The sequence below is a fragment of the Emydura macquarii genome, unplaced genomic scaffold (assembly GCF_026122565.2).
Source record: "Emydura macquarii macquarii isolate MOO-44397 ecotype Brisbane River unplaced genomic scaffold, CSIRO-AGI_Emac_v2 contig_719, whole genome shotgun sequence".
Lineage (NCBI taxonomy): Eukaryota > Metazoa > Chordata > Testudines > Chelidae > Emydura > Emydura macquarii.
Window position 1 is genome coordinate 10,400,703 of NW_027130856.1, and position 14,397 is coordinate 10,415,099.

General features: G+C 43.0%; 1 protein-coding gene across 4 annotated transcripts in view; it reads right to left on the bottom strand.

The window, feature by feature from the left end:
• Positions 1-8,426: 8,426 nt before the first annotated feature.
• DYNC2I1 (dynein 2 intermediate chain 1) overlaps positions 8,427-14,397 on the bottom strand; it is a 54,690-nt gene continuing 48,719 nt past the window's right edge. For 3 of the 4 annotated variants that reach the window (XM_067542694.1, XM_067542692.1, XM_067542690.1), the window contains 3 exons: positions 11,504-11,635; positions 9,968-10,191; positions 8,427-8,901 (listed from right to left, as the gene is read on the bottom strand). In XM_067542694.1, the coding sequence (XP_067398795.1) occupies positions 8,730-8,901; positions 9,968-10,191; positions 11,504-11,635 (528 nt within the window). In that variant the 3' untranslated portion in view covers positions 8,427-8,729. The remainder of the gene's footprint in view (positions 8,902-9,967; positions 10,192-11,503; positions 11,636-14,397) is intronic. The other variant, XM_067542693.1, reaches the window with a different exon arrangement.

Consider the following 14,397-nt stretch of genomic DNA (forward strand, 5'->3'; position numbering starts at 1 on the left):
ATCAGATGTTGTTTTGACGACCCCAATTATCATGGTGAGAATGGAATTGGTGAAAACCCAATGTAGGTAATTAGCATATATGATAATGAGTAGAGAGGTAATTAGGTGATAGCTGTTTATGGAAAGGTATAAGAAGTCACTACTTAGACAAAGGGGCGTGCTCCATCAACACCTGACTCCGTGGGAGGTGCTGCCGGTCAGACCAGAGGCCACGGACTCTCTGGCGAGGCCCCTGTATACAGCCTTCTGCGTGACTGCTTAGCTCTCCAGGCTTAGTGAGTATGATATATTATAGTTAATTTTAGGCTTTGTATTCAATTAGTATATTTATAGAAAACCTTGCACATTAAACCTTATTGATCTGCAAATCGGGCGTTCCGTGTCTCACTGGTATTCATCACTAAGTGTCCAGTATCAACATAGACCAGTACCTTAACTTAACCATAAAACCAACTTTTCTTCATGGGCACAGGCTGAGTTCCTCGCTGCAAAGCAGAACACTTCTGCATGCAGAATCAGTTTGAGGACCCATACACAGAACCCTAAATCAGTGTTTCCCAACCGGTGTGCTGTGACACACTGGTGTGTCATCAGACCTGAGCAGCTGTGACATGGAATTTTTTGAAAAACTACTTGAAGAGTTGATTTGGCTCATGAATATTCATGAGTTCATTTGGAGACTATAGGGTGGTGTGCCTCAAAATAATTAAAGATATCAAGGTGTGCCATGGCAGAGAAAAGTTTGGGAACCACTGCCCTAGATGACAGAGCCAGTGCTCATTGTTGTCATCAGTTGGAATTTGCTTTCATACACATCAGAGTGCTCTGACCAAAATTTCATTTTGTGTAATTCAATGAATCTAGAGTATTTTCACTAGGTTATAAATTATTTGCTTCAGCACATATACAGGGACATTTTTCCTGTTAAAAAAATGCCTTAAATTATTGAAAATGGAATGAGTGCTTTTAGATTCCACATGAGTTCAAATTGCTGGCATCAGTCAGGCATGCATCTTGTCTAGCCCAGAAAAAACAATGTAGTTTATGAAGGCGAGAATGAGTGCGGGAATGGAAGCAAAGGTCTGAGGTGGAGGAAGAGTTGACTTTCTGTTTGTGTTCTGTGACTAAGACTCAGGAAAATAATGGAAAATCTTCCATTGACTTTGGTGGGTTTTGGATCAGCCCCTAAAACAGGAACTGATGCTTTGGACTGAGATGTCTTTGTATATTTACAAAGGGCAAGATGCTGTTTGGCAGCTTGCATTGCCACTGCCCATGCGATACCTCTTCTGAGGATAAACACAGAACTTCACCTTCCAGAGCCAGCAATCAAAACACTTAAAATACTTCAAGAATCCAGGTGATTTGATTAGACACAGATGTCACCTACTTACTACTACAGGGTGGCTAGTAAGGCTAGCAGTACAAGGAAAAAGAAGACATCATGTGTGTCCCACTATTGGTTGCCATTCCCAGCCTGGGAAAGCTTATGGAAAACTTCGGCAGGCTAGCATCCCTCCCACAGCCATAGCCCCTCTGTAACTGTAGATGAATACTCTGTCCTGATTTGTTAAGCAAATAGTTAATATTGTGCATCTAAATAAGGAACACTTGATTATTCTCATTACTGCAGTGCTTTTGTAGATACTTGCCCACAGGCTCAGCTCTCTGAAAAGGTAATCAGAAGTACAATTTCCATAATTTATATGTTGGGTTTTGCTTGATTGGGTTTGTTGTCACTATCATAACTATAAGTAATATCCTGTGGGCTATTAGTATCATTATCATTCTACGTGAACAGCACTACTTTGGTTTTAATTATGTAAAGAATGCCAAATAATACAAAACATGGGAGAATATAGTGTAGGGAACAATGCTGCAGTAACAGATACAAGCAAGCTAATAACCATTTTCTCTTTCCTTTTCCAACAGGGGGCTGGTGACATTGTAAGGATGATCTCAGAGCCAATTTACAGTAGCATATAAAGCCCGTGTTTCTTCTGTCTCAAAACAGGGTGGGCAATGTCCACCTTAGCTGCACTGGGGAGTCTCCACTCTTCCATCTCTAACTTCTCTGATTATGTTAAACAAGAGGATGAGTGGTTGAAAGAAAACTCTGCAGCCATGTTGAGAGGCACAGTGATCTCCAAGCACTGATAAATAACCAAAAATAGGAAAAATATCCAGATTTAAATGGCCCGTGAGATATTTCATCCATCATAAAAAGATAAAGGAAAAGAAACAATTCAAACTCACATGCAGCTCAGTTTTCACAGAGGTGCCTAAACAGGGCACAAAAATGTTACATTCAGGCCCCGCAAACCATCAATTAATTTATAAAATCAGCATCTATGCACCTACATAGTAAAGTAAGAGCCTACTAAAATGCCTAAATTAGGAAGCTGGGAACTGAATTCTCACTGCTGCGTCTGTGTCATTTCTACATACTTCAGGAGCTAATGATACAAGGGAAAATATTTGTTTTTTCAAAATGAGCTATAAATGGGGTAATCCTGGTCCATGTCTTGAGTTGGGCATGCCCACAAAGACAGATATAAACAAACCTGTCTGTGCATAATATTTCAATTTGCCTAATACAGGAGTGGATCTAGCAATTAGGAATATGGATGCACAAACACAGGCTACTCCCAACTGCAGTATTTTCATAATCTCCCCAAAGAGGTATGCCATTGCACACAGTATAATCACTAAGAGCCAGATTTTGGCCAGTTCCTAGCTTAACATAAACCTTAGTTTAGCCCGCTCCAGATTCAAACATCACTTCCTCAATCAATGTCAAAGGATCACTGTAGCCAGGAGATGTGACCTCCCTCAGAGATTGACAACGAGGGAGAGCCAAACCGCCCCATGGGGCTTGGAACCTGGGAATACACCACCTGACCAGAAGCAGGTAGGCAGGGCTAGGAGTGTAAAAGCCCAGCCTACCTGTTCACTCAGACTCCAGCGGCCAAAGGAGAAGGATGCCTCTCCCTTGTCACCTGAGCCTAGGGTCACACCTGACCGCTCCACAGAGGAGAGGCTACTGGGTGCGGGGCCCTGAGGACCTGCCTGAACTGGGTGAGCCAGAGGAAAGCCCTGGATCTTGTGACCCGGAGGAGAGGCTGCCGAAGCTGCCCACTGCCTGGGGCCCTGAGGACCTGGAGGAGCTACCTGAGCTGCCGACCCATGGACTCTGTGACCTAGAGGAGCTGCCCCCTGCAGATGACTCCGAACAGTTCCCAGACCTACCGTAAAGTGATGATGCTGAGGGCTTCCGAAGCTTTCCTCAGACAGAGTACCCCGAGGAGCCGGGGTACAGTTCAGGAGACCAGCTACTTTAGGGAGAGGGTGGGAAGAAGTAGCCCAGGGGAGCCGACTACTGTCCGGCTGAGCTTGCACTTGCTTGGAGTCAGCGTGTTTCGTCCGGAGCCCCGCTGACTCAGTGATGGGACACCCCGTCACTGACAGGGCCCTCGGCTGGGACACAGTGGAGATGGGTGGGCCTGCATTCCCCTTCCTACCCTGATCTGGGGTGATTGCCTGCTGAGGGCCAGAGCCTGTTCCCTGCTGCCTGCCATACCCTGCCGAACGGCCGGGTGTGGAACTAGTTACTCGCCCTGCTGAGGGCTAGAGACTGCTTTCCCCATTGCCAGCCCACCCTGCCGGAGGGCTAGGCCTGAGACTATTGCCTCACCCTGCTGAGGGCTGAAGGCTGTTCCCCGCAGCCTTCCTGTCCTGCTGAGGGCTGTGAGGACTGTAGACTGCTCCCATTTGCCAACTCACCCTGCCTAAGGGTCGGGGCCCTGAACTACGTGATGGCCCTATTAAAGGGCTAGAGACTACTATCCCTAAGGGGCAGGACCTGAACCAAGGCTCACCCTGCTAAGGGCCAGAGGCGGCCCCTTTATTTTGGACTCCCTGCAGGGTCCAGGCACCAGGAGGTGTGGCCTCCCTCAGAGACTGACAGCGAGGGAGAGCCACCAGCGCCACCCACTAAAGGAGATCCTCTACAACCACATTTCAGCCAGTCCCTAAACCTCATCCGGATACAAACTCTGCTTCCTTGACCCACCTCACAAAAAGAGATCATCAGTCTTTCTAAGAAATGTTAAGTAAAAAATTATTCTGATAAATAGATATTAGCTAATTAAACAATTACTTAATTGCTACAGAAGCTGCAAAATACTATAATTTTAAACATTTTATGCTTATGATAATTATCATTAACTAATTAGCATTTTACATAAATGCTTAAAAATCCATTTAATGCATATACATTGGAAGTAAATATGTATAAATTACACAGCAAACCAGGATTATAGTAGGGTAGGAGGGTCACCTTTACTCCAATTAAGGAAAATCTATTCCAATATAAAAATGAAAACCATTCTTTTCTTGTTCTCCCACTCCTTTCTCCAAATACAGTATGACAAATTGATAAAACTATTTCCAAACTAGTTTTCAGAAACCTGCCATGAAGCATTCAGACTTTGAAGGATTTGAGTTATTCTTCCTCGAACAGCTTATTATCCCAGCTTCTGAAAACTCCTTCATTTTCCCATCTCTAGGATGAGATAATTCAATGGAAATAATATCAGTGTTTATGTTAGGGAGAAGGCTTTCAAAGCATGTTCTCAGCGAGAAAAATAAAAGCAGAGGCCCTGTCCAAAAATGTAAATTCTGTTTCTATCACTGGCATTTTAGCATATTTTTATTTTCAAGCTCTGCTGGCTGGGAGTTGCTGGTTTGAAAGCAGAATGCAACATTTTATGCAAATTTTATATGGATGAATACTTTTCTACTAAGTAAAGTTGAAGCAATTTATTTTAATTACAGAGGAAGTTATGTTATATAGAATAATATAAAAAATTGCCCATGTCTGAAATTAATAACATATACATCTTGGACTACTTTAAAATTTGCAGAATATCAAATTTTAGCTTCTGAGTAAAGTTATGTACACAAGATCTGTTACAGGAGCAAGTAAAAATAAGAAGAACCATGAAATATCTGGATTAAAGAATGAAGATACAGCATTTCACAATTGGCCAGGTGCACTGTTGCTTTCCTCCAAAACACCTGGATGAACTCCTGGCTCTACTGAAGCCAATGGCAAAACTCCTATAACAATCATTGAAAACAGGATGGTGGATTAGATGGATCTTCGGTTTGACACAGCACAGCAGGTCCCTATGTATGGAACACTCTCCCTGAACTAGACCATAAAGCTACTTTGTTGCTTTCTTCATATCCGTCCTCAAGATCTTGTTCTACTGTTATGGGGGGTAATCAATTGATAAAGACTAGGGTAGAGGGTCCGTGGAGATTGTCGATCGTATTATTTTTCAGAACAATCAAGTTGTGACATAATTGGCATACATCAGGATATGATTTTGTCACTGTTACCCTCAGCCCCTGCCCCACCCTCCGCTTCTATTATATTTACTTTTTATTATCTTAAATTAAGGGCTGCCCCTGAAGCCAATGGCAAAACTCACAATTATTTCACTGGTACAGGATCAAGGCCTTAGAATGTAAACTCTCTGTGGCAAGGATCATGTTCTGCAATATGTTTGTACGGCACCTTGTGCCCCTGACCCTTGCTGTCATGTTTTGTCACCACCACAATAGAAATAATTAACAATATGACCACAATAGGATTTTAAACAACACAACGTAAGGACATTTGTGAAATATGGTGGTGACACTTTTTTTTGCTTGGTGTTATAACAATTGTCACAGTGCCGGTATCTACCAGCTTTAAAACCCAGTTTCTTAACATCTATTATTCTGTTCATACATGGGGGAAAAATAATCTTGCAACACTGTTGAGCCACTGCAATTTTTTCTCAAGTAAGATTTAATGTGGTGGTTTTGCAGGGTCCCTGGTGGCCAAAGCTATAAGACTGCAATGATAAATTACTGAGCAATGAAAGTGCTCCACACCTTTAAAAATCAGGGTGTTTCTATTTAGTTGCTTAAATATTAATGTAGGCACCCATATTTGAAAATTTTGGCCTTATGTACTTTCTTTTGCCTTGGGCCTCAACAGTCATGGTTTCGTACTTCATCAGAAGGAGCACCTACCATTTATTCTTTGTCCTGATTCCTGAGACTAGAGAGAGGTGATGTTAAAAGATTTCAGTCACTGATCTTCAGAGCTACTGTATATAGCAGGACAGACATATCTGTCCAACATCCTATTTTTGGCCAAAACTCAGGATTTCTCAGGCTCTCAAGGTTGCTTCAAAATACCACACACAGGTGGGGCTGTATGCTTCAACCATGACAATTAGATTGACAAGAAGGCCCTATTAAACAGAGCGCAAAGAAACAAGGTCATGAGCCTCACCACGGTCTGCACTCATGGGCATCAAAAATATTATTTTATCCTCCTTTTTCTCAAAAAAGCTTACATTTTTAATGTAATTTTGTTTTCAAATGGTAGACAGAAATCCAAAGGTGGATCAGGACAGTGGAAAATCTTGTGCTTTCCAATTTCCCCATTGTGGGCATATATGAGGAGACTGACCAGGGAACCAGGACAGTGTCAATGATTTTTCTGAGGAGTGTGTCCATGTCAGCATCTCTTCAGTCTCTCTGGGGGTTCCAGCTGCTATTTTCAAGGAAAGTGAAAAGTTTAATTAAATCTAGATGCCTAGAAACAAATCTGTTCTCATACCACTGTGTATCATGTATACTCATTTTTACTGCTGAGGGTTTGGCACCACCATGTGGCCAGTTTGAGTTTACTCATTTAAAGTGACAAGATTGTAAACATTTTTTTACTCTTGTGAACTGTAAAAAATAAGTTAGAACCTAAAACTATTTCAGGCTCCGTTGGGAGGAGACACTAAATATGTGTAAACTGGTTTCTTACCATCAGAGAGAGTATACAGTGGTTAGGGCGCTAGCCTAGAACTTGAGAGACCAGAGCTTCCTGCATGACCTTGGACAAGTCACTTGGCCTCTCTGTGCCTCAGTTCTCAATGTGTAAAAATGGAGATAATAGCACTTCCCTGCTTAACGGTGATGTTGTGAGGATAATACATTAAATAGTGTGACGTGCTTGAGATCTACTGATGAAAAACACTATATAAGGGCTAGGTGTTATTATTTTGAAAGTAGGGACAATCAGTTCTTGAAGAACTGTGAGGTGTAATTTCCATCCTAACCTTGTCTTTTTCAATAGCTTATAACTTTTCCAAACAAATTACTTTTGAGTTGAAGCTTTCCACAAGGGGTCTCACCCCACAGGTTCAGCAACTCCAGCCCAAAATTAGAATAGGACAATACAAACATTTTATTAAAGACAAATCTACCTTCCTCTCTATATAAAAAAATTGATAATTATCTTACAATTGCTTAAATGTAGCAATAAACAGATACATATCATTTAATTTATGTTGAATATGCTTGAATATTCCATTGGTCCAAAGAGCATTTCCATTTTTGGTAAATGGAATAAACCAATAACATACGTTAGCATGTCCTAATCATGCATGTGACGCTCTTACCTACGGAACCTACTTAACAATTAGTAATTACTTCTGTAAATTCTTAGGGTCAAAGTCAGCAGAGATGGGTAAGATAGTCTAAAAAAGGTTTTTTTACACTCAAACTCCCTTAGACCTACTTATGCCCACTTACTGATGTATAAAGCATTCTAAGTTAGTGCAAATGGACATAGAATCATAGAACCATAGGGTTAGAAGGGATTGTAAGGGTCATGTAGTCTAACCTCTGTGTCTCATGGTAGCAGTTTCCCCAACTTCTGGATTGCTTGGAAGGCTCATTGCAGATGTGAGGATCCAACCATAAGAAGGAGGTAAGAACGAGAGGGGAAGAGTTGAGGGAGGATCATACTGTCTTCCAGCAGACAGTACACAGATAAGTTAATACACCCTGGTGTTGAATTAGTTCTTCTGCCTGACCCCACGCATGCTGGGGAACACCTTTAACACGGGACCCAAAGGTCAGGTGCCACCTGAGGACTCCCTGTCAAAGTCAGGCTGGCAGGGAGTATGAACAGAGATGAAGTATGCCCAGAATCAGTGACGAGCTACAGGGACTCCTTGTGGATACTCTTGCAAACCCAGCAGATACTGGGCTTGTGGGACGGATGCCTGATTTATCCCGTTAAGAACAAACCCCACCCAAAATGGGAGAATGCAGAGGACCCTGTCTAGTTTTCTGGTCTCTATGCAAGTATTTCCACATAGGGGGATGGTCTAGCCTATAATGTTTAGTGCACAAATGACAGCTGTAGAGAGGCTGAGAAAGTTCCAGTGATAACCTAAATATGGCAAGTCTTTGGTTATAGAAAAGCATAAATTTAACTTTACACAGAGGATATGAACATAAAAATATCTATAGTTTGTGTCAAAGTGCAATATTGAGACGCAGCATATCACATTTTATAGGAATATATTCTCACTATTTTACTAAAAAGAATCTATAAATGTCCACAATCCAGATCATATTGAAAGTAAATACAATTCATCTTCCTTCAGGTACAATATTACCAAGCTTTGCCCTGTCATTTTTATAATTAACAAAAAATATTGTATTTTCTGTTGAAATACTATATTGACATTCTTGTAAAATATGTACAATGTATATATACACACAAATGCAAAAGTTCTTAAATTATAAATCTTTAATTAAAGTCCTCAAATAAAAATCTAAATATATCCAGCCATATTTGTACTCAGACAATTTCTCTGCTTCTATAAGGAATGTTGCAAGAGCAATTGTAGTTTCTCTGACTCTTCTGACTGAGGTAATGCCCACTTCTTCTTTACATACTGAATGTCTATTATTCCAGATTCTTTGGCCAATGCAATTCCCAAGAGACCATTTGTTTTTTCTGGTTCACCCAATACAGCCATAGTCATAACCCTGAAAACAAAAGGTTTTTTTTTTAATTGAGACAAAATGAATGAAAATGGAAACCCCTGAAACCTGTTTATTTATCAACCCCCAAGGTGCACTGAGCACTTAGAAAGCTTTCTATTAGGAAATTATAAGTAACTTAATTGTCTCCCCAAAAAAACAGGTACAATGCCAGAAATGGAAATGTACAGAAACAATGACAAACAACAAGAAAAGGACCAATCAGCTGCAATCAATTCACATACATATATTTTAAGGGGAAATTTTTACTTGGTGCACAGCCTCCACATGATCAAATGTTTAATCATGCTTTAAACATTAATTTAAGTAAAATAGTTATTATCATGCAGCATTTCAAAAATAATTGTAGCAGCTTTTAAAAATTACTTTTATTTTATACTGATTTTTCCCCAAACCTTACATAAGCCAGCAATCTTAGCCAGATTCTTATCATGCTGAGTTACTTTGTACAAAGTAATATTCAAAACTAAGGACAGAGACATGGAAGTTTCCTGATCCCACTCAGGAAAAATAATCACAACTTATTTTTATATATATTTAAAACTAAAATGTATATAAATTTTAATAACATTCCTCTCTCCAACTCTTCATATTTTGCCTGCCTTCCTAGGGACTGATCTAGTAAGGTTGTTCTGGACCTGAGTCAGCAAAACATTTTGACTTCAACAGGAACAGAATTTGACCATCTATAACAGCTTGATTCTGCAGCGGCTCCATGAGCAGAACTCCCATTGATGACACTGTGCCTGATTGTGATTTATACTAAGACCATTTTATTCTTCTCTGACAGTATATAGGGACCTTTGAGTGGTCATATATTATATTTACACTCACCGTAAGGCCTCTTTACACTACCAAGACAGGTAAAAGCGTGCTGGTGTAAATGAAAATCAGCCATAATGCAAGTTTCACGCTGATAGCAATAACAAATTCATGCTCTAATCGAGGTATAAAGTTAAGCAAAAAACCCAAAACTTTCACAAAAGGCAGATTCAGTGTAATGTTGCCATCTTATAACAGCAACAAAAAGTAAGTCAGTTAATTTACTTACTTATCTGACTGGATAATTTGTTTGGCTACAGGCCACAAGTCACTTTCCAGTAGATCCCAAATGTAAACACTAGATGATGCATCCAGAACAAAAAACACAGCAGGTCTTGTTAGAGCCCACTGTAGGGCAATAATTGGCTGGCCATTTGTGCTATCATTCCACTGCATGAGGGGATGCTCTGAAGTCATTTGGTGCAATCTAATACTTCCATCTGAACAGCCAACCTGTACAGCAACACAAAGAAAAATCTTATCTGGGAAAGAAACAAACTAATTAAAATTAAAGCTACAATCCTATTGTTGAAAAGGTCAGTTATGTTATTCAACTATACTGTATTTGGCTTATGTGTCACTATTATACTTTAGTCTGTGGATATCAGGAATTACCCAATTTTTAATTTTTGGTGTGGTTTCAAGTTGCAGTGGTAACCCCCAATACAAAGTATATTCGATCTGGAGGTCACAAAGACATACTGGGATGAAATCTGCTTCAATAGGAAATTCTGCAACCTCGTAGCAAGATGCAGACAAAATAACTCTCCTGGCTATGAGCCACAGGAGTAGCCAAAGATTCAAACAGACTCCCATATTGCAAATCTCACTAAGGCCTTGACCCTGAACTACTGAAGTAAATGGGAGCTTTGTCAGTGACTTTTCTGAGGGCAATCCCTTTTTCTCTCCACCCCTGTATGTGCTTTTACTAGCCATGGGTCCATCCGACAAGTCACAGGCTTAAGATCACATAGCAGTTCCAGTACCACAGCGAGCAAAATCAGCTACAATTAAAGCAGACTTCATTTTGCATTAGCTTTCATCCAAAATTACTCTGCATTTATAGATTTGGACAATACAGTTTGAATCTGACCAAACAAATCCAGGACAAAGATAGAAAATTCCACACAGCTAAAACATCAGTTCTGGTTCTGGGCAGAGACAGTACAGAATGGGTATGTTTGTTGGCCAAATATCAGCCTGATTTACAATCTGTGCAATCTCACTGAAGCGATGCAAATCAGAGCAGATATGGCCCTTAAACATTATCCTATAGTAGTTCAACATATCTAAGTATCTGGATAACTATATATGAGATCCTACTTTAATCATTTTCAACTAGTATTGAGTAAACTTTCACAAGAGAGAGAGAGAATTTTTGTCTGTGTCTCCATGTTAGCTACATAAGGAAAACAACCCAGACTGAGGTATGGGATAAGATAAGAGTGCAGAAACAGGTTACTTCATGATACACCTATAAGCTAAAAATGGTACTAATCTTAAAGAAAATAGACAATACATTTTAAGGATAATCAGCTGTGCTGGAATTGTCACTCTGTTTCTGTGAGCCAGCAGCTTCATCTCTCAGCATATGATGAGTTCAATCGCTAATATACAATACTAGTTTGCCACCTCTCAAGAGGGTTCTGCATTGGGAATGTAAATTAAGTGTTCTTACATGCGTTGAGCTAGAAATGTTAGAAATGCCCCTCCCCCCCGGGGTAATTAAAAATTAATCTACTGTTAGATAAAAAGCCTTCCATACCAAAAATATTGGCTTTCCAAAAGGGGAGAAATCAACTGCATTAGCTCTTATTGATCTTGGTCCACCCTGCTGGAGTTTGAACAGCTTTGGACGTACTCTTAAATCATGTCTTGTACCATGACTTACCACACCCTGTTAATAAAATAAACAAAAAACAAGGTTACGTACCTGTAACTGACGTTCTTCGAGATGTGTTGCTCATGTCCATTCCACTATAGGTGTGTGCACACCTCCGTGCATGGTTCCCGGAACTTTTTTCTCCTTAGCAGATCCCGTAGGGCCGGCTCCGGCGCCCCCTGGAGCCTCACGCACATGCCACAGTATATGAGGCGCCACCGGCCCTATGCCCCACCTCAGTCCCTTCTTTCTACCAACTCCGGCAGCGGGGACAGGGAGTGGGTTGTGGAATGGACATGACCAACACATCTCAAAGAACATCAGTTACTGGTAAGTAACCTTGTTTTCTTCTTCCAGTGCTTGCTCATGTCCATTCCACTATAGGTGACTAACAAGCAATACCTTAGAGGTGGGTCGGAGTTACCGGTGAGCTGCCCACAGCACCGCTCTGCTCAATCCCATGTCCTCTCTCGCCTGCTGGATGATGGCACAGTGGGACGTGAAGGTATGCACTGACGACCAGGTGGCAGCTTTGCAGGTGTCTTGCAGGGGCACTCTCTCCAGGAAGCCGTAGATGAGACCTGAGCTCTGGTTGAGTGCGCTGTGAGGGTTCCTGGAAGCGGCACCCTCACCTGCTCACAGCAGAACTTGATGCATGATATAATCTATGAGGAGATGCGCTGGGTGGGAAAGGTGAGCCTTTCATCCAGTTAGCCACTGCGACGAAGAGCTGCATCAATTTCCGGAATGGCTTTGTACGCTCGATGTAGAAGGCCAGGGCTCATCTCACATCCAGCGAATGCCATCTCCTCTCCTCCTCTGAACCGTGCGGTTTGGGAAAAAACACAGGGAGAAAAATATCTTGATTACAATGAAATTGGGAAACCACCTTGGGCAGGAAGGCTGGATGAGGCCTCAACTGCACCTTATCCTTATAGAATACTGTATAAGGGGGCTCCAAGGTCAAGGCCCTAACCTCAAAGACCCTCCTAGCTGCAGTAATGGCAACCAGGAAGGGTACCTTCCATGAAAGCATGAGTAGTGGGCATGAAGCCATGGGTTCAAAGATGGGCTTCGGGAGTCTTGAGAGGACCAGGTTGAGATCCCAGGGAGGCACCGGGTCAACGACCTGCGGATAAAGTCTCTCCACCCCCTTGAGGAATCTGACTGACATGCGGTGGGAGAACAGTGATCTCCCCTCTAGCAGCTGATGGAAGGCTGAAATGGCTGTCAGGTGTACCTTCAGAGAGGCCAGCACCAGACCCTGGAGCTTTAGCTGGAGCAGGTACTCCAGGATCGCCTGTACAGGCGAGAGGCTGGGCTGAATGTCCCGGGACTCCGCCCAAGAGGTAAACCGTTTCCACTTAGCCCGATACATGACCTGTGTGGAAGACTTCCTGCTGCCAAGCAAGACTTGTTGGACCTGCATCGAGCAGGCTCTTTCTCCCTCCGTCAGCCACAGAGCCTCCAGGCCATGAGGTGCAGGGAGTCCAGGTCCAGGTGCAACAGGCGACCATGGTCCTGGGAGAGAAGGTCATGCCACCTCGGGAGCTCCAGGGGTGAGGCGATCGAAAGATTCAGCAGCATGCTGAACCAGTGCTGTCTCGGCCAGGCCGGAGCGATGAGTATAACGTCCGCCCTGTCCCTCTTTATTTTCAACAGGACCTTGGGTAGGAGCGGGATGGGCGGGAACGTGTACATGAGGGTCCCCGTCCAGTCAATGAGGAACGTGTTGGAAATCGACCCAGTCTCGCGACCCTGGAGTGAGCAGAACCTCGGGCACTTCGTGTTCCAGGCTGACACGAATAAGTCCAGTTGAGGAACACCCCACTTCTGGAAGATCGTAGTCACTACCTCCGGGTGCAATGACCAGTCATGGCAGGGTAGAAACGACCTGCTGAGGTGATCTGCCTCGTCGTTCCTCACTCCCGGGAGGTGAGAGGCTGTCAAGTGGAAATCATGCCTTATGGCAAAGTTCCACAGATGGATAGCTTCCTCACAGAGGGCCGAGGAGCACGCTCCTCCCTGCCTGTTTATGTAAAACATGGCTGGGATGTTGTCCGTCAGCACCTGAACCACTCTGCCTGTCAGGAATCGGAGGAACAGCTTGCACGCTACGCGAATGGCCCTCAGCTCTTTCACGTTGATGTGCAGGCGCTTCTCCTCCCCCGACCAGAGCCCCTGAGTGCCTAGGCTGACACAGATGTGGGCTCCCCATCCCACATCCGAGGCATCAGAGATTAGGGTGACCGACGGGATCTGTTCCCTGAATGTAATGCCTTTCAACACTACCCTGGGAGTCCGCCACCAGTTTAGGGAGGTTAGGACAGGCGGGGGAACTGTGACCACCTGATCCAGTGGGTGTCTGCTTGGCACCAAAAGGTAGGGCTGTAAATTGGTAGTGGGAGCTAACCACCATGAAGCGAAGAACGTGCCTGTGGCTGGGGAGGATACATATATGAAAGTATGCGTCCTCAAGATCGAGTGCGGCATACCAGCTTACTCGATCCAGGGAGGGGATTATGGAGGCTAGGGAAACCATGTGAAACCTGAGTCGTTAGACATATTTGTTTAGATGACGCAGGTCTAATATGCGTCTCAGACCCACTTTTGTCTTGGGGATGAGGAAGTACCTCGAATAGAACCTCTTCCCCCTTCTGTCTTGAGGACCATTTCCACCGCTCTTATGTAGAGGAGGGTGTCCACTTCCTGCAAGAGGTGTTGCTCGTGAGGAGGTCCCTGAAGAGGGATGTAGGGGGAGGATTGATGAGGGGGTA